The 20,574-nt window shown below is 38.3% G+C and overlaps 1 protein-coding gene across 1 annotated transcript in view; it reads left to right on the forward strand.

Moving 5' to 3' along the window:
• The window catches only part of LOC126237098 (putative U5 small nuclear ribonucleoprotein 200 kDa helicase), a 117,233-nt gene that overhangs the window by 38,301 nt on the left and 58,358 nt on the right, over positions 1–20,574 (forward strand). Inside the window, exons 8-10 of the mRNA XM_049946906.1 lie at positions 2,167–2,360; positions 5,644–5,799; positions 10,465–10,635. Of these exons, the coding sequence (XP_049802863.1) occupies positions 2,167–2,360; positions 5,644–5,799; positions 10,465–10,635 (521 nt within the window). The remainder of the gene's footprint in view (positions 1–2,166; positions 2,361–5,643; positions 5,800–10,464; positions 10,636–20,574) is intronic.

A 20,574-nucleotide genomic window follows, 5' to 3' on the forward strand; every position in this document is an offset into this window, starting at 1 on the left:
TTATTCCCCTCTTCTGTTTAACCAACAATCCAGTGTTCTTTTATTTGTCATTGAGAACTTGAAGACGGTCAACTGGCATAGCTATCATAACCCGAACCACTATTTCCCGAATTGTTAGAGTAATTGTTAGAGTAATGTTCCTCACTTTCTATTGAAATGTCAATATCATTTGAATGAATGTCCATGAAATTAATTGCTAAATTGTGCACATGCATGTCTTCAGAAGAGTTAATTGATGTCAGTTGCATATCACATCTTCATATTTCATTTTTGCAAGATTGGGAACATTAATTGGATTTCATGTTATTCTGAAATTCTAGTGTTGGTCTGAAATTTTGGAACTTGCACAAAGATAGATTCTAATTGCAGATGTGAAAATATAATTGTTGTTAGCTGACTTTTTATCTCCATCATTAACACTTACTAACACTGCAGAATTAATTGATAACTATTTTTGTTTCTGTACACTAAATATGCTACAATTTCAAGTGAGTGGTAATTAGAGGATGTCTTGATTTGCCAAAAATTACCAGTGGAAACAATGGTGTAGACCCATATAGTGTCATATTACCTGTTTACCGATACACCTTCACGGACAGTCTGCTCCAGCCACTTGACAAGCAATGAAAAATATATAAAAAATTGTGCTTGGTAGAGCATATTGTCTGCTAAAATTTTGTCACTTGCTTTGTTTGGTAGGTTCTTCCCATGAAAAAAAAAGTAGGCAGGTTTTGACATATTGTATTTTATCACTCCCTTGTGTAAAGAACAAGTAGCACATCATAAAGTGGCCTGTGGTTGACATTACAGGCAAATTTACATGGCAGTGGTACCCCACTACGTGTGACAAGGCTTTGTCCTGCAGAAAGATGGCAGTGCCTCTTTTACTTAGCATTCCTGATGTAACAACTGCTGTTTAATTGTCATCAATAAATAGGAGTTGAAAGCACTTGTTGTCTTCAGTGTTGTTCCAAACCATCCTATTTAACATTTGTCAGCCATGTTGCTTAACAATGCAAAGTATCGGACTGTGGTTACCATAGTAGAATCTGACACTTGCACTGCTGGAACTGAAGAAGACATTTGAACTGGAGTTTGAAAACACAGCATTATGTAACTTGGAACACCAGTGAAAACATTGGTGTTTTCTTTTCAGTAGAAGTATAGACTGTGTCATCCATGCTACTGGTCCCACTTGCAAATGACAAAGTCAGACCACTTACTGGTCCTTATTTGTTGTAGTGCTTCAACATCTGGCTAACACAATGGTCAAAACTGTTTAATTCTTCCAAGATGGTGGTCATCATATGCAGTGGTTATATTCTGACCCAGTACATGCTTGTCACTGCATGTGACTGTCTTCTAATCACAGGTATAGCATGTGCATTGTCAATATCATTAGACGATGCCTTGTACAATCTGAAATGTCATGGAATGACAAAAGTTGTGTCGTGAGTACAGATTATTATTCTACACTATGTGAATTCATTCATGACCTGATATTGCACTGCTTATAGTCTACAAGATGCACTGTAACTAGCATTCCTGCTTTTACTTTGTATGAACATCTTCTCTGGCCAAGTTTGGTGTTAACTAACCTATATATAATGTTTATCAAGGCATGTTGTAGCTTGTCCTATATGTGTCACATTTCTCTAACCCGAATTCAAACACCCAACCCCCCCCCCACCCCCCTCTCACCCCCCTCCCACCCCCACCCCAAGGTGCTTTTGCATCCTATTTCTGTTCCGCTGTGTATCACAGTTTCTTTTTCACTACTTTCCTCTGTGTTTTGTTGTTGTATTTTTCTCTCTCTCTTAACTGATTTTTTTTCTGTCCTGTTTGTGTGAAGAAATATTCTCACAGTAACATCTAGTAAAGGAGGTAATCAGTGATGGTCAAATTGGAACTTGAATTATGGCCCTTCTAAATAAGAACTCATTACACAGCATATCATGATAAGCAGGACAGTATTATATAAACTTTATAATCTTTCATTGTTGCTAATTATTGTAAGTAATTATAGTTTTGTGTAATGCAGTTTAAGAAGATTAGTGTTGCCTATTTTAATCGTTGAAGTAGTAACAGATAGTCATTCCACGTAACTCGGTAAATACATGCCTAGTGTAAAATTTTAAATTCCTTAATATCAAAATTTCTTTGCAGGTTATGAAGAAGTGCATGTTCCAGCTTTGAAGCCAAAGCCTTATGGAGCAGACGAATGTAACGTTCCAATTGAGAAACTGCCAAAGTATGTTCAACCTGCATTTGAAGACTGTAAAGCGCTAAATCGCATTCAAAGCAGACTGTACAAAGTAGCATTGGAATCTGATGAAAATCTACTTCTGTGTGCACCAACGGTTCGTTCCTTGCAGTTCAGACCTAAAATTAGTTTTGATTTTTCCTCTATGTTCCAGTATTAGTCAGTTTACATTTTTGATGATGTTAGAGCAATACAGCCCGGAACCGCAGGACCGCTACGGTCGCAGGTTCGAATCCTGCCTCGGGCATGGATGTGTGTGATATCCTTAGGTTAGTTAGGTTTAAGTAGTTCTAAGTTCTAGGGAACTGATGACCTAAGATGTTAAGTCCCATAGTGCTCAGAGCCATTTGAACCATTTAGAGCAATACAAGTTAACTAAAAACAAAAACAAAAGTTGCTGTTGGAGAGGCGTTATTTACCTAAAGGATAAGGGATAATGTTCAAGTGAGTACGAACAGGATGAAGTGTCTGACAATAAAATCAGTGAATATGTCAAAATCCGACAAATACATATTTTTTGTAGGTCCTGTCTATTCCCTAACCTCAGTGATTCTCAAAGTTCAGATAGACACTGAGTGATTTATAGAAAATATTTGCCGTATATACAAGTTTTACTTAAAATATTTGATTTTAAACTTAACTTTGTGCAGTTTTCATTTTATTTTCCTTCCTGTCCATTTCTTACTTTTCTGAGTTATATCAAGTACGTTTTTTTGTTTTATGTATCTTCATGTATATATTGATAAAAAAAATTTATCTGTAAAGTGTAGGCTGCAATATAGTTAAAGCTTCAACACCAACAATGTTTAATGTTGAACACAATATTGGATAATGAATAAGATGAAATGTTGAGCATACTTAAAACTTACTGTATATGTCGTATAGTATAATAGTTATAAACGACACATTTTCATTCCAGTTACTTTGTTACAAAAATGAAGTGTCACTACCAAAATGAAAAGACAGTAGTCTGTCCATAAATTACATGGAGGCCTACACTTTCTTCTACATTTCTCTTTAAAATGTTCCACAAATATGAAGTACTGTACCTAACATATCGAAAATATCCAATACACATATTCACAAAACATCAATAATGAATACGCTATTATTCCACTTCTGCACTTTGAAAAAATAACACATATTGGAATTTAATTTTGTAGTTTTCTACAATCACAGCAAGGACAGTATTCTTTAGTTTTTCAACCATTTCCATTAACTTTAAAAAGCAATACAGTAACCCATACTACTGTGTACTGTCATACGCAAGACAATCACTTATCTTTGTTTGCTTTTTGCTTTTAAAATGTGCATACCCATTTAGCATTTGATGATGCATTTGTTTGAAGTATTTTCTTTGACAATAAGAAATTTTTGTTAAGTATTCACTGCAGTGTGAGCTTCGTTAAGTGATTGCACAGCAAACTATTCTTCTTGTTCACTTTCTTTTTCGTCAGTCGTGTATGGCCTTGGCTGTCAGCTACAATTTCTTCTTCACTCACTGAGCCATACACGATAAGATTGTTTTCTATCTGGGCAAAGTCCTATGTTTCACAAATTGACAAAGATAGAAAAAGTTCTTGCACTAATTCTGCCAGAGGAATGTCATCCTCGGCTTCATCTTTAGTAGCATCAGCTGTTGCTGAGTATGTGCCCTCACCATGGGATGGTGAAGAAAGTTCTCTGAATCCTGCATGTTTAAAACGGTTGGCAGTTGTCTTTTGAGTGACATTTTCCACACTTCTGATAATATTAAAGTTGCATCAAGAATGCCAAAAAGTGTTTCTTTGCCTTCTTTCAACATTTTGTAACATGTTCATCACTTGAAGATTACTGTACTGCGTTTTCAGATATTTTCTGACGCCATGGTCCACAGCATGTAGAACTGAAGTGATGTTTGGAGGCAAAAACATAATGTTTTTTGCACTGCAGATTATTGACTACTGGATTAGGAGGGCAGTTATTGTTGACCAGGAGAATAATTTTTCATTTCTTTGGTTTCAGCTGAGAATCCAGTTATGCAAACACTTTTTAAAAATGTCAGATGTCATCCAAGATTTTGCATTGTTTTCACAAAATACAGGTAGGGAGTAAATGTTTAAAAAAAAATCTAGGTTCCCTCGATTTTCTGATCACAAAAAACTTTTCTTTACATGATCCTTGCAGCAACCGTAAGTATGATTCTTGTCTTAAACATTTTACCACCCAAACACAGTTCACCTTTAAATTTCTTATCTTGGGTCATTTTTTAAGACGAGTCAGTCTCATCTGCTTTGAATATATCATCTGTCTTTTAACTTTCACACAAAACAGACTGCTTCTTAAATAGTCTGTTAAACCATCAGGTTCACCATTAGCTCCGCCACAAATTTTCCTGGTGATAATATCACATCGCGCTCGGAAACATTGTATCCAATATGAAGAACAATTGAAGTTCAGATTTCCCAGCAGATGTGCAAATTCAGTGGTTATCACTTGAAGAATAGTTCCATTGATTGCCACATTATTTGATGTTTGCCCCTTAAGCCATGTAAGTAAAGCTTCTTCAATATCTTTGTGCTCAGATGATCTCATCCACTTGATTTTTAAGGAATTGTGTTTGAAAAGAGATTGTATTTTCTGTCTGTCCTTCCAAATTGTAGAAACTGTTGAGTATGACACACCCAATTCCTTCGTGATGCTGTTTGTTTTCCCATTTCTAATCACCAAATTATGTGTGACTTCCCTTCAATATTAAATCCTTCCATCTTTTTTTGTGATATCTTTAAAGTGATGCTTGCGTTGACTGTTTAACACACATACTGATTTGAAACCAACACTCTACAGAAAACAGGAGAAACAAGTGTTTGAAAATAGGCATTACATTGTTGTTAGTAATCCCCAACTATGTAACACACATAATGAACATTGGATATTACAGCCAATATAGTTCTCTGTAAATGTAACAAAAATACGTTGTTTTCTCTGATAAGCTGCAATAAGCAATGTCATGGTAAGTGATTTTTTTTAAAAAAATAAAGCATTTATGTAGGATTTAGGTGGGACAGTAGGATTTCACCGTTTAGCAGTCCTCCTTTTAAAACGATGTCACTGTTAACAGTATCAACTGTAGTAATAACCAAATGTGAAAATGTTTCACTTTTCCTGTTCCACAAAAATGGAGAATGATTTAAGTGTTGTCTGTCGCAGTTTATCTCTATAGTAATTTTTATGTACTTAACTAACTGCTTCAGTATTTAAATGCTTAATTAAACATTTGAACTCTGGTGTATTTGTTTTCAACGAGATAGATGATTATGTAAAATGAATAATATTCTTACATTATACAGTGCATGCAACAATATTTTTGGCTTAAAATTAATAAAAACCTGTTGTTTCAGGGAGCTGGTAAAACAAATGTAGCATTACTTTGTATGATGAGAGAGATAGGGAAGCATATTAATCCAGATGGTACAATAAATGTGGATGAATTCAAGATTATTTACGTTGCTCCCATGAGATCACTAGTACAGGAATTAGTGGGTAATTTCAACAAGGTAAAGCTGCATAAGATTGGAATTGTTTTATAAAGTAATTATTGTAATAATATAAGTATGGACTGATTTGATTAAGTTTACTAGTTTATTGATGTTTGCTTTAGTCAACATATGTTGTTATATTGCCATTTAGACTATTATGAGATTTCACAGTTATCATTTTGAAAATTTAACTGCTGAATGTATAACTATACTGGAAATTCCTGTGTGGAAAATATGTAAACTAAAGGAAAGGTAACCACTCACCTGTAGTGGATTATGTGTGGTGCACAAAAACATGTAATGGAAAACATTATTCACTCTAGCTTTCGAGCACTTGCTGTCCTTCTAGTAAAAGTATGCATATTCATATACATAACCACCCAGACGGATACACTCAGACCCAGTGAGACTGATTATTTATTATCAACTATTGAGAGCAGTTGTTGGGGGAATTGGGCAAGGACGTACGAGGCAAGGAGGGGATTGCAGGATATTACGAGGCAGGTCTTTTGACAGATGACACAGCTGTTGCACAATAAGATGAAAGGAGTTTGGAATGTAGAGCATTTAACCCTGCTGTTCTGTTCACTTTTACTTGACATATATACTGTTCGGGTCAATATGACCCGACATATCAAAATGCTTTAGAAACATAAATTTTGGTACAGTTTTAGCTATCGACATTGTTGTTCTATTCCAGTACCTTGTTAGTAATAATAATAATAATAATAATAATAATAATAATGGTAATAATAATAATAATAACAATGCATACAACTTTATTGAGGGATATTTTTCATTTAAATATGCACATAAATTTGAAACAACAGACAGTTTCCATTACAGGCATTCAACTTAGAAAGCACTACAGTTTTTCCATACTTCTATTCTTATTGTTGACAGTTTAGACGTAAGTATTGACATTTTCTAACAACAGACAGTTGTCATTACAGATATTCATCTTAGAGCACACTACAGTACAGAACACACTACAGTTTTTTTATTACATTCCAACATAGAAAGCACTACAACTTTAGAATCCTCTCTTCTTACTGATTGTAGTTTAGGCACAAGTATTCACATAAATTTGAAACAACAGAATTTTCAATACAATCATCTTATAAAATACTACAGTTCTTTTCTTACTGCTTGCACTGTGGACACAAGTAGGTTACATGTTTCTTGCAAATATGTTTACTACATTTTCCACACACCATGTTTGTTTTATTGTCATTACTTGATGGACAGAACTTACAGCGTGCACGTTTTGTAGATTTTCTTGTTGTTACCGATTCTGACACACCACCCACATCATTCGGGTTTTGGATGCTTGTGACCATTCTCAAAGAATCTTCTGTTCTTGGGAAATGCGTTCTTGATGCAATATGTTCTTTTATCAGTGACTTTCCAAGTTCCTCCAAGAATATTCTCCTTCTAGTCAATTTGCTTGCATTCCAATTAGGGTCAACCGAAATCCACAAAACGTATGCATTATAAGCAGAAACATCAAGAATATTGTAGAAAACTATCATTGGCCACCTATTACTTTTTCGTTTGCATGTATATGTACCTAATAACTGATCAAGCGTGTCTACAGCACCTTTGGTTGAATTATAGTCCAAAATCATTTTTGGCTTCTTATCAGCCCTGTCACTGATTTCCGCATCATGGTGGAGAGTGCTCATAAGTACAACATTCTTGTGTCTCTTAGGAATATAATTAACCACAGTAGTGTCATTTGTGAAGTAAAATGAAGAGCTGTGTACCTCCTTGTTGGTCATTTTGTGTGGAAGCTCCGGCTTATTTTTCCGTATAGTTCCCAACATAGTCAATTTCCTTTTCAGAAGCAGCTGCCCCAAATTGTACGACGTAAAAAAGTTGTCACACGTGATATTCTGACCACGTAACTCAGAAGTGAGATCAGATACCACCCTCATTCCCTGATTTCTTTCTGGTGCCGCTCCACTCACCTTTCCTGTATAAATTTGGGCTTTCAGTACGTATGAAGTTTTGCTGTCACACATGGTCCATATTTTGATCCCATATTTTGCCGGTTTACTTGGGATATACTGCTTGAATGGACAGCGACCTCTAAATGCTACTAACTGCTCGTCAACAGTAACATTTTCTCCTGGATTATACAGTTTAGGAAGGACCTCTACCCACTTCTCCCAAATACTACGAATTGCGGCAAGTTTGTCAGTACGTCGTCTTTCCTCTCTAGTAGATTTCTTGTCAAATCGCAGGACACGTGATATCTTACAGAATGTTTCATGAGACATGGTTGCTCGAAATATGTTTCGCCCAGTATCTTTATCCCACAAACTTTTTGTAGACTCCCCATGAGATCGATATACACCCGCTAGGAGTAAGAGTCCTAAGTATGCATGGAAAACAGAACCATCAATATCTGTCCACTGTTCACCATAAACTCGCTGCCCTTCAATATTTGTCATCTCTATTATTTCATTTTGAAGCGCTGTGTGAAATACTGCTTCAAATGAACATTTTACATCAGATATTCTGCTGACTGCATACCTGGTAACTCCTGGGGTACTCTTGATGATGTTCGAAGCTGGTAGGCGACCATGTTGTGCTGGTGGATGCAACTGCCATTCTATATTCCCATTTTTAGAAAGAAAAGTCTCTACACTATTTTGTATGGGCTGTGGACTGTCGTAACTGTCATCGGAACACTCGCTTTCAGATGCATTGCTGATGTGATCTTCAAACTCAGAAAGTGATCCTTCATCTGGTGAGGCATTTACTATTTCTTCCAACTCACGATCATTCAATGGTCTCATCGCCATGGTGTCACAAGTCAAACTGGGCAGAAACAAAGCATTCCAATTATTGAGAACTGCCAATTATTATTTCCTGGGGAAAGCAACAAACAAGCCCATTGTTGTGAACGCATGGAGCTTTAGGTGATTGTTGAGAGTAAGTTGGAATGATGCAGTCACTATTCCCACACAACACAACAAAAATAATTTTCGCCATTTCCAGATTTTAGAAATAAATACGAGTTACACTAAACATATTTGTGTCGGGTCATTATGACCCGAACATTACATATGCAACTATTACAGTTGAAGCCCAAACTTCTTAAACTTTTTTAAAACCTTTTAAAACACATGCTGCTCATCCATTTTCAGACAAAGTCACAAAGTTTCATAAATATATATTGGTATTTACATAATGTAAAATAACGTTCATATTCGTTTCGGGTCATATAGACCCGAACAGAACAGCAGGGTTAAGAGAGAGGTAGATGGGGGGAGGGGTGTGGAAGGGAGGGGAGGAAAGTAGATGTAGGTGGAGAAGTAGATGGAGGCAGGGAGGGGATAGGAAAACAGATAGGGGTGGAAAAGGGAGGACGGAGAGAGAGAGAGAGAGAGAGAGAGAGAGAGAGAGACTGTATGGGCGGAAGGAAGAATGGTAAGAGAAGGCAGTATAAGATCTGGACAGGTAAGGAGTGGCGTGGACAGATGAGAAAACAGGAAAGGTGAGAAGAGGCAGTGGGAAACAGGTTTGTGGAGATGTAGACCGGGTTATTGCAAGAGTGCAGAATGTGCTGGAGAGACCATTCCCACCTGCATAGTTCAGAGAAACTTGTGCTTGAAGGAAGTATTGAAGTGCCTGTGTAGTAAATCAGCTGTTGGAGCCCCTTGTGTTTGAGTGCATCGCTTTTTTGGCAACTGGATGGTCACGTTTGCAGTATGATGATGGCCAGACAGTACATCACTGGTCGTGGCATATGCAGTTGAAAGCAGGAGCTGTTGAAATACGCTAGTAACCTTACCAGAGTCTTTATTGAGAGACAATATCATGTCCAGTTCCCCAGTTAACAGAACTTCCATATCATCTGTGAAAGTAGCCATTTTATAGATCAGGCCTGCTGGAATTAGCTGAACAGAATTCTTTGCGGGTTGGAGAAGTAATCAACTGTCTACTCGCATGAATGGCCACTGACAAACAGTGGCAAACCAAAAGTGGTTAATCTAGTTGCCTAACACGCTGCACTCTGCAACAGAAACGACTTCCAACAGCTGCTTCAGTTCACGAGCCATTTGGATTCTCCCTTCCAGCACATGTTTCTCTGAACCACCCACATTACAATAGTCTCTCCAGTATACCCTGCACTCTTGCAATCCTGCTGGCCTAAAACTGCAGCTTTCTCCTTCTCCCTTTGGTCCACACCACTCCTTTCCTGTCCAGAGATCATGAACTCCTACCACTCTTCCTCCCCCTCCCCCACTGGCACTCCCCCCCCCCACCCAGCCCTTTTCCACCCCTCTCCCTTTCTCTCACTGTCCCCTTTCTCTCTCCTCGTCTCTTCTTCCTTTTCCTTTCCTCCACCCCCCCCCCCCTTTTTCTCTTCTCTCTATCTGATATGTGCTTTACCTTCTGAACTCCTTTTGTCTTGTTGTGCAGCCACTGAATCATCAGTCAAAAGATTTGCCTCACTCAGTCCCACTACCCCCGCTTTGCCTCGTGCGTCCTTCCCAACCACATCTCCACCTCCCAACTGCCCAGACAAGTGTTATTGATAATCAACGATCAGTTTCACTGCAACCACAGATAGGTGTGTGTGTGTGTGTGTGTGTGTGTGTGTGTGTGTGTGTGTGTGTGTGATCTGCTGAATGTATTGTATAATATGAGTGCCCAATGTTTTCATTGCAGAAGCTGAACTCTTACGGAATCACGGTATCAGAGTTGACAGGAGATCATCAATTGACAAGGGAGCAAGTACAGGCCACCCAAGTCATAGTGTGTACACCTGAGAAGTGGGACATCATCACACGGAAAGGTGGTGAGAAGACCTTCACACAGCTTGTACGACTTGTTATAATTGTGAGTACACCCTCAGTTGCATAAACAAGCACACATTGATAAGTTTTCTACGCTGAATGTATTCAAATAGAAGTCTACAGTGCACCCACCATTGTTTTGCTAATTATATTCTGCTAATTGTGTTGTCAGTGTTTTCTGAATTAGTTTCACTTTGATTAATAATGGTCATGTGTCTGCTAAATGGAGCCATGTCATCTAGTTAAGTGATCATGCAAATGAGGTGCTCTTGAGTGTTGTGATATGGGAAAATATTAAACATGAAATGTTCTGGATTGATGCAAAGTTAAATACATAATTCTTCAATGTTTCTGATTAATTCAAAAATTTTTTCAGGTGATTACTTGCACTGAAACATGTACAGTGAAACCTCTATATAACATTTTTCAAGGGACCACAAATTCTGAACACTGTATGGAGGAAAACACTACAAAGAGGAAGGCTTCATCGAAAATGATCAATGTATCAAATGATTAGTTTTTTGTAATTAAAACATGGGGCCCGGTAGGTGGATGGGTGAAAGTAAATGGCGCCAAAAAGATCGCAAGCAGAATGTGTGTCGCATGTCAGATGACCAGGTTCTGCAGCTGACATATGAAATACGCTGAGCACGGGCTTTCCGAGCCGGTGCAAACTGTGAATCCACAGAACGGAAAATGATGCGTCTACATCCAGTCACTTAAACGTTATAAAGAGGTAAATAATTGACCAGGGTTCCAAAAATATGAGTGTTACATGGAGGAAATTGTAATATAGAGGAAACACAGTAAAGAGGAAAATTTAACATTGTTTATATGGGCTTTTAGTCGGGACCGAAAAAAACAGATGTAACATAGAGGAAAACATTATATGGAGGAACGTTATAAAGAGGTTTCACTGTAATTACAACAAAATCATGTAGTACTATTATGCAAATTTAATTAAAAATCTGTTTGCCAAATGTAATCAACAATTAAATTTCTGGTCTATGCTTTCATTTTTTGTCTGGATTCTTTATGTTTAGTTTCACTATTCTAAGTTACATTGATATACATTTAACCATCTTGTTGCATTCGTGAGCAACAAAATAACACAAAATTATGTTTTAGCATTCATCACCATTATGATCTTCATCTGTACTCCACGAACCATTTTACAGTTTGTGTTTGAGTGTACTTCTGGGATCACTATTATTTCTCCCACCCCTAGTGCATTTGAGAATGCCATGGACCTTGCCGTTGGTGGGGAGGCTCGCGTGCCTCAGCGATACAGATAGCCGTACCGAAGGTACAACCACAACGGAGGGGTATCTGTTGAGACACCAGACAAACGTATGGTTCCTGAAGAGGGGCAGTAGCCTTTTCAGTAGTTGCAGGGGCAACAATCTGGATGATTGACTGATCCGGCCTTGTAACACTGACCAAAGCGGCCTTGCTGTGCTGGTACTGTGAACGGCTGAAAGCAAGGGGAAACTACAGCCGTAATTTTTCCTGAGGGCATGCAGCTTTACTGTATGGTTAAATGATGATTGCATCCTCTTGGGTAAAATATTCCAGAGGTAAAATAGTCCCCCATTCAGATCTCTGGGTGGAGACTACCGTATTTACTCGAATCAAAACCACACTTTTTTCCGGTTTTTGTAATCCAAAAAGCTGCCTGCGGCTTAGAATCGAGTGCAAAGTAAGCGGAAGTTCTGAAAAATGTTGGTAGGTGCAGCCACAGCTAACTTCTGCCGTCAAATATATGTAGCGCTACACAGGCATGCTTTGCAGGCACAAAGATAAATACTGGCGCCGAAACCTCTGCGTCAGTAAATAAATTTAAAAAAAAAAAGGTGGAAGACGAGCTTTTTTCTCCGCCCCGAGTTTCGACCACTGCATTTTCATACATTATCCAACGAAGTAAATACAAATTCCATATTGTTCATCTTCGAATGTAGCAGCATTTCAACGTACTACGAAAATCCGACTGGAAAGACTGTTTGTGATGTTTGTCAATATGGCCAACTCTACGTTCTGAATTTTTTCCCGCCTGTGAGAAGAGATGAATGCTAATAGGAACTTTTATGTATTGTGAATCACATGCAGTATTCTCTTCACCATAAGAATAATACGAACATAAACATTGTGCCGTGTACTGTTTCGTGTTTGCTGCTATCTCATTTAAATCCAGTCTGCCTAATAAACTACAAAACTAGAGTGAGACAACAGCAAACGCGGAAGAATATACATATGTCATGTTTATATTCGTATTATTCTTATGCCTAATAGTGATACAGTCAGAAATGAAGCACGGCAATCGACTAGATTTTTAAATCTAAGATGACTCTAATTTCAGTGCAGAATGTAATGTACTAAAGAGGCATCTGCAAAGATTTTCAAACGGAGAAAAATTTTCGCTAAACTCTCGTTCAGAACTTCTTCTATCATATGCAGTCTATTATTTGGTTCTTGTTGATCATTATCAAAGAAAGCAGCAGTGTAAGTAACAACAAATAGCAGTCTCTTGCCATTGTTTCGCTAATGAGATGATTCCTCTCTTTTGTTTTTTAATTGTAAGCGGCAGTAGCGTGCACAAAAGCAAGCCATGCCGCGAGTGGCGACAGGTCGTAAACACAAAAAAAATAGTTCAATTGCTCTGAGCACTATGGGCCTTAACATCTGAGGTCATCAGTCCCCTAGAACTTAGAACTACTTAAATCTAACTTACCTAAGGACATCACACACATCCATGCCCGAGGCAGGATTCGAACCTGCGTCTGTAGCGGTCGCGCGGTTCCGGACTGAAGCGCCTAGAACCGCTTGGCCACCGCGGCCGGCTCGTACAAACACATTACCAGAATGCAACAAACAATGCATGACACAGTAGAGTAATGCATTTTCAGCTTAGAGTGACGTAAACACCTAAAACAAAGAGAACAGCATTTATCAGATCAAAGAAAAATAAGCAATCAATTCAAACCAGATGAAGCACGTGAAAACGGAAGGGTACCCGTATAAATACGGACGGAACGCCTGACGCATAGAAATGGCTACCTGGTAAAGCTTAACTGCTAAGCTTACGACTCGAACCAAACTACTGTAGCTGTATCGTCATTCATTCGACCAAATTGTCTCTCATATTACAATGGACCAACTTTGTTTCGATTTGGTGGTGCGGCCTAAAACTTTTCTCTCCCCTGGAATTTCGAGTATCAAATTTCAGGTGCGGCTTAGATTCGGGAACATTTTTTTTCCTTGATTTCGAGTATCATTTTTCAGGTGTGACTTAGATTCGAGTGCGTCTTAGATTTGAGTAAATACGGTACTCAAGAGGACATCATTATCAGGAGAAAGAAACCTGGCATTCTACAGATCGGCACGTGGAATGTCAGATCCCTTAATTGTGTAAGTAGGTTAGAAAATTTAAAAAGGGAAATGGATAGGTTAAAGTTAGATATAGTGGGAATTAGTGAAGTTCTGTGGCAGGAGGAACAAGACATCTGGTCAGGTGAATACAGGGTTATAAATACAAAATCAAATAGAGGAAATGCTGGAGTAGGGTTATTAATGAATTGAAAAAATAGGAGTACGGGTAAGCTACTACAAACAGGCTTAGTAAACGCATTATTGTGGCCAAGATAGACACGAAGCCCACGCCTACTACAGTAGTACAAGTTTATATGCCAACTAGTTCTGCAGATGACGAACAGATTGATGAAATGTATGATGACAAAAAAGAAATTATTCAGATAGTGAAGGGAGACTATAATTTAATGGTCTTGGGTGATTGGAATTCGACAGTAGGAAAAGGAAGATAAGGAAACATAGTAGGTGAATATGGATTGGGAGTAAGAAATGAAAGAGGAAGCCGCCTGGTAGAATTTTGCACAGAGCACAACATAATCGTAGCTAACAATTGGTTCAAGAATCATAAAAGAAGGTTGTACACATGGAAGAAGCCTGGAGATACTAAAAGGTATCAGATAGATTATGTAAATGGTAAGACAGAGATTTAGGAACCAGGTTTTAAATTGTAAGACATTTCCAGGGGCAGATGTGGACTCTGACCACAATCTATTGGTTATGAACTATAGATTAAAACTGAAGAAACTGCAAGAAGGTGGGAATTTAAGGAGATGGGACCTGGATAAACTGGCTAAACCAGTGTTTCAGGGAGAGCATAAGGGAACGATTGACAGGAATGGGGGAAAGAAATACAGTAGAAGAAGAATAGGTAGCTTTGAGGGATGAAGTAGTGAAGGCAGCAGAGGATCAAGTAGATAAAAGGACGAGGGCTAATAGAAATCCTTGGGTAACAGAGTAAATATTGAATTTAATTGGTGAAAGGAGAAAATACAAAAATGCAGTAAATGAAGCAGGCAGAAAGGAATACAAACGTCTCAAAAATGATATCGACAGGAAGTGCAAAATGGCTAAGCAGGGATGGCTAGAGAACAAATGTAAGGATGTAGAGGTATATATCACTAGGAGTAAGATATATACTGCCTACAGGAAAGTTAAAGAGACCTTTGGAGAAAAGAGAACCACTTGTATGAATATTAAGAGCTCAGATGGAAACCCAGTTCTAAGCAAAGAGGGGAAAGCAGAAAGGTGGAAGGAGTATATAGAGGGTCTGTACAAGGGCGATGTATTTGAGGACAATATTATGGAAATGGAAGAGGATGTAGATGAAAATGAAATGGGAGAAGAGTTTGACAGAGCACTGAATGACCTAATTCGAAACAAGGCCCCAGAGTAGACAACATTCCATTAGAACTATTGACAGCCTTGGGAGAGCCAGTCCTGACAAAACTCTACCATCTGGTGAGTAAGTTGTATGAGACAGGTGAAATACCCTCAGACTTCAAGAAGAATATAATAATTCCAATCCCAAAGAAAGCAGGTGTTGACAGGTGTAAAAATTACCGAACTATCAGTTTAATAAGACACAGCTGCAAAATACTAATGCAAATTCTTTACAGATGAATGCAAAAACCGGTAGAAGTCGACCTCGGGGAAGATCAGTTTGGATTCCGTAAAAATGTTGGAACATGTGAGGCAATACTGACCCTACGACTTACCTTAGAAGATAGATCAAGGAAATGCAAACCTACAGTTCTAGACTTAGAGAAAGCTTTTGACAATGTTGACTGGAATACTCTCTTTCGAATTCTGAAGGTGGCAGGAGTAAAATACAGGGAGCGAAAGGCTATTTACAATTTGTACAGAAACCAGATGGCAGTTATAAGAGTCTAGGGGCATGAAATGGAAGCAGTGTTTGGGAAGGGAGCGAGACAGGGCTGTAGCCTATCCCCAATGTTATTCAATCTGTATATTGAGCAAGCAGTAAAGGAAACAAAAGAAAAATCCGAAGTAGGTATTAAAATCCATGGAGAAGATATGAGACATACCATGTACTGAAAGATTCCGGATTTAAAACTTCCCCTCATTCGGATCTCCGGGAGGGGAACACAGTGAGAGTAGACATATTTTAAAGGAAGAAAGGGACAGTGAAGGGAGGAAAGGTACGGATTGGAACATGGAATGTGAGGACACTTCTGCAAGCAGGAAAGCTAGAGAATGCAAAACAGGAGATGAAAAGGAACAGATTAGATGCCCTCGGTTTGTGTGAAATGAGATGGGAAGAGAATGGGGAGATAGAAAGTGGAGATTATAAACACTTTTGCTCAGGGGAAATCGAGTGGTGAAAACGGAGTAGGAATATTGATAGGGCAAAAGTTGAAAAATAAGGTAATGAAGGTGCAATATATTGATGGAAGACTGATGATGATACGACTGAAGGGTAGTTCAAAAGATTTGGTATTAATACAGGTATATATGCCAACCAGCCAGCACAGAGATGAGGAAGTGGAAGAATATTATGAGAAAATACAAGAACTCATCGAGAAAGAAAATTGAAATGACTGCATTATCATCATGGGGGACTGGAATGCAGTGGTGGGTGAAGGAAGATATGAAGATACAATAGGAAAATTTGGATTAGGAATAAGAAATAAGAGAGGTGAACGACGAATTAGTTTCTGTAAAGAAAATTCATTAGCAGTGGGTAACACAGTATTTGAACACCACAAAAGGAGATGTTACACATGGATATCAAATTTGAATAGGGAAAGATATGAGCTGGACTACATCCTCATACAGAAAAGGTTTAGGAACTGTTTGAAGAATGCTAAAGCTTATCCAGGAGCGGATATAAATTCAGACCACAACCTAGTGATGGGCGAAATACAAGTGAAGTTGAAAAAAGTCTGGAGAGGTAAAGCAAAGGAAAGACTAAACATAGAAAGACTCAAAGAGGTAGGAAAGGCATCAGATTTGAAGAACAGATTTATGGAAAAATGGGAAAGAGGTAGTGTTGATGAAAGTGTTAATGACAAGTGGATAAAAATGAGGGAAGGACTCAAGGACTCTGTCAAAGAAGTACTAGAAATTAGAGTATCCCAAAGCACCAGGAAAGAATGGTTAACAGAAAATATGTTGAAAAGGATGGAAGAACACAGAAAGTGGAAAAGTGTAGAAACTGAGGAAGGCAAAAAGAGGTACAGGAAACTGAATAATGAATTAAGAAGAGAAACTGAAGAAGCAAGAGAAAAATGGATGAAACAGAAATGCGACAAAATAGAGAAAATGGAGAGAGAGGGAAATTATGAAATGATGTATAGACTGGCTAGTGAGATAGTTTTTGAACGTAAAAGAAAGAGGAATAACATGGAAATAGAAAGAGCGGATGGTACTCTAGGAGAAGAACCACAGGACGTTTTGAACAGATGTCAAGAACATATTGAATGTCTGTATAAGGGGGATGAAATGCAAAGCGAAATTAAAGTTGAAGAGGAGCAATATGCGCCGGAAGATGGAAAGGGATTTACCATCTTGGAAGCAGAAGTAGAAAAGGCGCTGAATGAGATGAAGAATAGGAAGGCATGTGGAATAGATGATGTGCCAGCAGAACTGTTGAAGAGTCTGGGAAACAAGGCAAGAAAAGAAATAGCCTACCTCTGTAACGAGATATATGACGAAGGGGAATGGCCTGAGGACTTCGCTGCAACAGTTATGATACCAATAGAGAAAAAGAGAAATACTAAAAAATGTGAAGCGCACCGGACCATGAGTCTAATTTCTCATGCAGCTAAAGTCTTGCTGAGAGTGTTGAATAGAAGGTTATATGGCAAGCTGGATAGAGGGATTGCAGAGGAGCAGTTCAGATTTAGAAGAGGAAAAGGAACAAGAGATGCTATTGGCCTGCTAAGAAATGTAGGGGAAATATATATGGAAAAGGGTAGAGAAATCTTTGCTGTTTTTATAGATTTAGAAAAGGCTTTTGACAGAGTTCAGTGGAGCAATCTGATGGATATCTTGAAGAGGAAAGGAGTAGATTGGAAAGAGAGACGACTGATACAGAATCTATATTTACACCAGAAAGTAAGGATAAGGATTAGAAATGAAATGTCAGAAGGAAGCAGCATTGGACAAGGTGTTAGACAAGGTTGTTGCCTTTCCCCACTGTTGGTTAACGTATACCTTGAAGAGATTATTGCGAAAAGTTTAAATGAGAAAAGAGGAATGTGTATTGGTGGAAAGAGAATAGAATGTCTAAGATTTGCTGATGACATGGTATTAGTGGCAGAAAGTGAGCAGGCAGTGAATAACATGCTCAAAGATGTGAATGAAGCTTGTGTGGAATATGGGATTCAGATAAACACAGCAAAAACAAAGTGTATGGTCATCAGTACAAGACGCAGACTGTCCAATATTAAAATAGGACAATCTACCATTAGCCAAGTAAGTGAATTTAAATGTCTCGGAAGCACAATAACTGAAGACTTCAGATGCCACCAGGAGGTGAAAACTCGAATTGCCATAGCGAAGGAGGCATTCAACATAAAGAGGAGACTCTTATGTGGCAAATTAGATAAAGGACTAAGGAAAAGGCTTGGCAAATGTTTTGTCTGGAGTGTGGCACTATATGGGGCAGAAACATGGACACTGAGACGAGAGGATGAAAAAAGGTTAGAAGCATTTGAGATGTGGATGTGGAGGAGAATGGAGAGAATGAGCTGGATGGAAAGAGTGAGTAATGAAAGAGTATTGGAAAGGGTTGGTGAGAGATGATGTCTGCTGAAGGTTGTAAGAGAAAGGAAAAAGAACTAGTTGGGACATTCACTGAGAAGGGAGTGCTTGCTAGTAGATGCTTTGGAAGGATTGGTTTGTGGGAGAAGACTGAGAGGAAGAAGGAGATACAAGGTGATAGACGACATAAAGGGAAGAGGAAATTATGCAGACCTGAAGAGGATGGCAGGAGACCGAACAGCCTGGAGAACTACCATGTGAAAACCTGCCTTTAGGCAGAACACTGATGATGATGATGATGATGATAAGATATAAAAACTTTGAGGTTCGCCGATGACATTGTAATTCTGTCAGAGACAGCAAAGGACCTGGAAGAGCTATTGAATAGAATGGACAATGTCTTGAAAGGAGGATATAAGATGAACATCAACAAAAGCAAAACGAGGATAATGGAATGTAGTTGAATTAAGTCAGCCGATGCTGAGGGAATTGGATTAGGAAATGAGACACTTAAAGTAGTAAAGGAGTTTTGCTATTTGGGGAGCAAAATAACTGATGATGGTCAAAGTAGAGAGGATATAAAATGTAGACTGGCAATGGCAAGGAAAGCGTTTCTGAAGAAGACAAATTTGTTAAAATCAAGTATAGATTTAAGTGTTAGGAAGTCATTTCTGAAAGTATTTGTATGGAGTGTAGCCATGTATGGAAGTGAAACATGGGCGATAAACAGTTTGGACATGAAGAGAATAGAAGCTTTTGAAATGTGGTGCTATAGAAGAATGCTGAAAATTATATGGGTAGATCACATAACTAATGAGGAGGTATTGACTAGAATTGGGGAGAAAGAGAAATTTGTGGCATAACTTGACTATAAGAAAGGATCGGTTGGTAGGACATGTTCTGAGGCATCAAGGGATCACCAATTTAGTATTGGAGGGCAGCGTGGAGGGTAAAAATCGTAGAGGGAGACCAAGAGATGAATACACTAAGCAGATTCAGAAGGATGTAGGTTGCAGTAAGTTCTGGGAGATGAAGAAGCTTGCACAGGATAGAGTACCATGGAGAGCTGCATCAAACCAGTCACTGGACTGAAGACCACAACAACAACAACAACAACATGTAGGAAAAACGACTGTCCATTAATCTTCATATGAGCTCTTATTCATCAGATTTTCTCATTGTGTTACATATTTTGAAGGAAGTGATATGTTTCCTGATTTTTTTGGTGTATGTGGTATCAGAAATTCAACTCTTAATGTGGATGAATGATATTTCCTCAACATTCCTTCAATTAATCGTAGCCTTGCATCTACTTTTCCTATTTTGATGTATCTCACTACTATAATTGTTGCCCCTTACCTGGTGATTTGCCTGCGCATCAGTTTCTGTTGATTCTTGGAATAAACATGTGACTGACTCAAATAAAATGAAAACATTTGTAAGCATTTGTCATGCAGCTGGTGTTTTGATGAAAATGCATACGTGGAGTGTGATCATTATTACTGCTGCTTTAAATGATTATTTTGTGGTGTGAGATATGTGTATGGGAAGACATTTCAGTCACACTTGGTGTAGTGGATCTTAGAATATATCCTTTGATAAATAAAAGTTTACATGTAGAATGTACATCATAACCGTCTCGTTTTTAGAATTGCGTCTATATTCATGTGAACTGCAGAAATCAGTCACGTGAAACTCCAATGGATGCAGTGGACATAAATTGAGGGATGACATGTTAGGCGTGGACAAGGGGTTCAATTGATGTCTGTTTATATTGGTTTAAAAAAAAAGACCGTGTTACAGCATGCTAGAATCGAAGATACACAGATATTTGATCATTGCTGCTAAAGATACGCATGGCCTATACGTCAACAAGTACATAGTTGTGCTA

Source organism: Schistocerca nitens, chromosome 2 (assembly GCF_023898315.1).
Source record: "Schistocerca nitens isolate TAMUIC-IGC-003100 chromosome 2, iqSchNite1.1, whole genome shotgun sequence".
Classification (NCBI taxonomy): Eukaryota; Metazoa; Arthropoda; class Insecta; order Orthoptera; family Acrididae; genus Schistocerca; species Schistocerca nitens.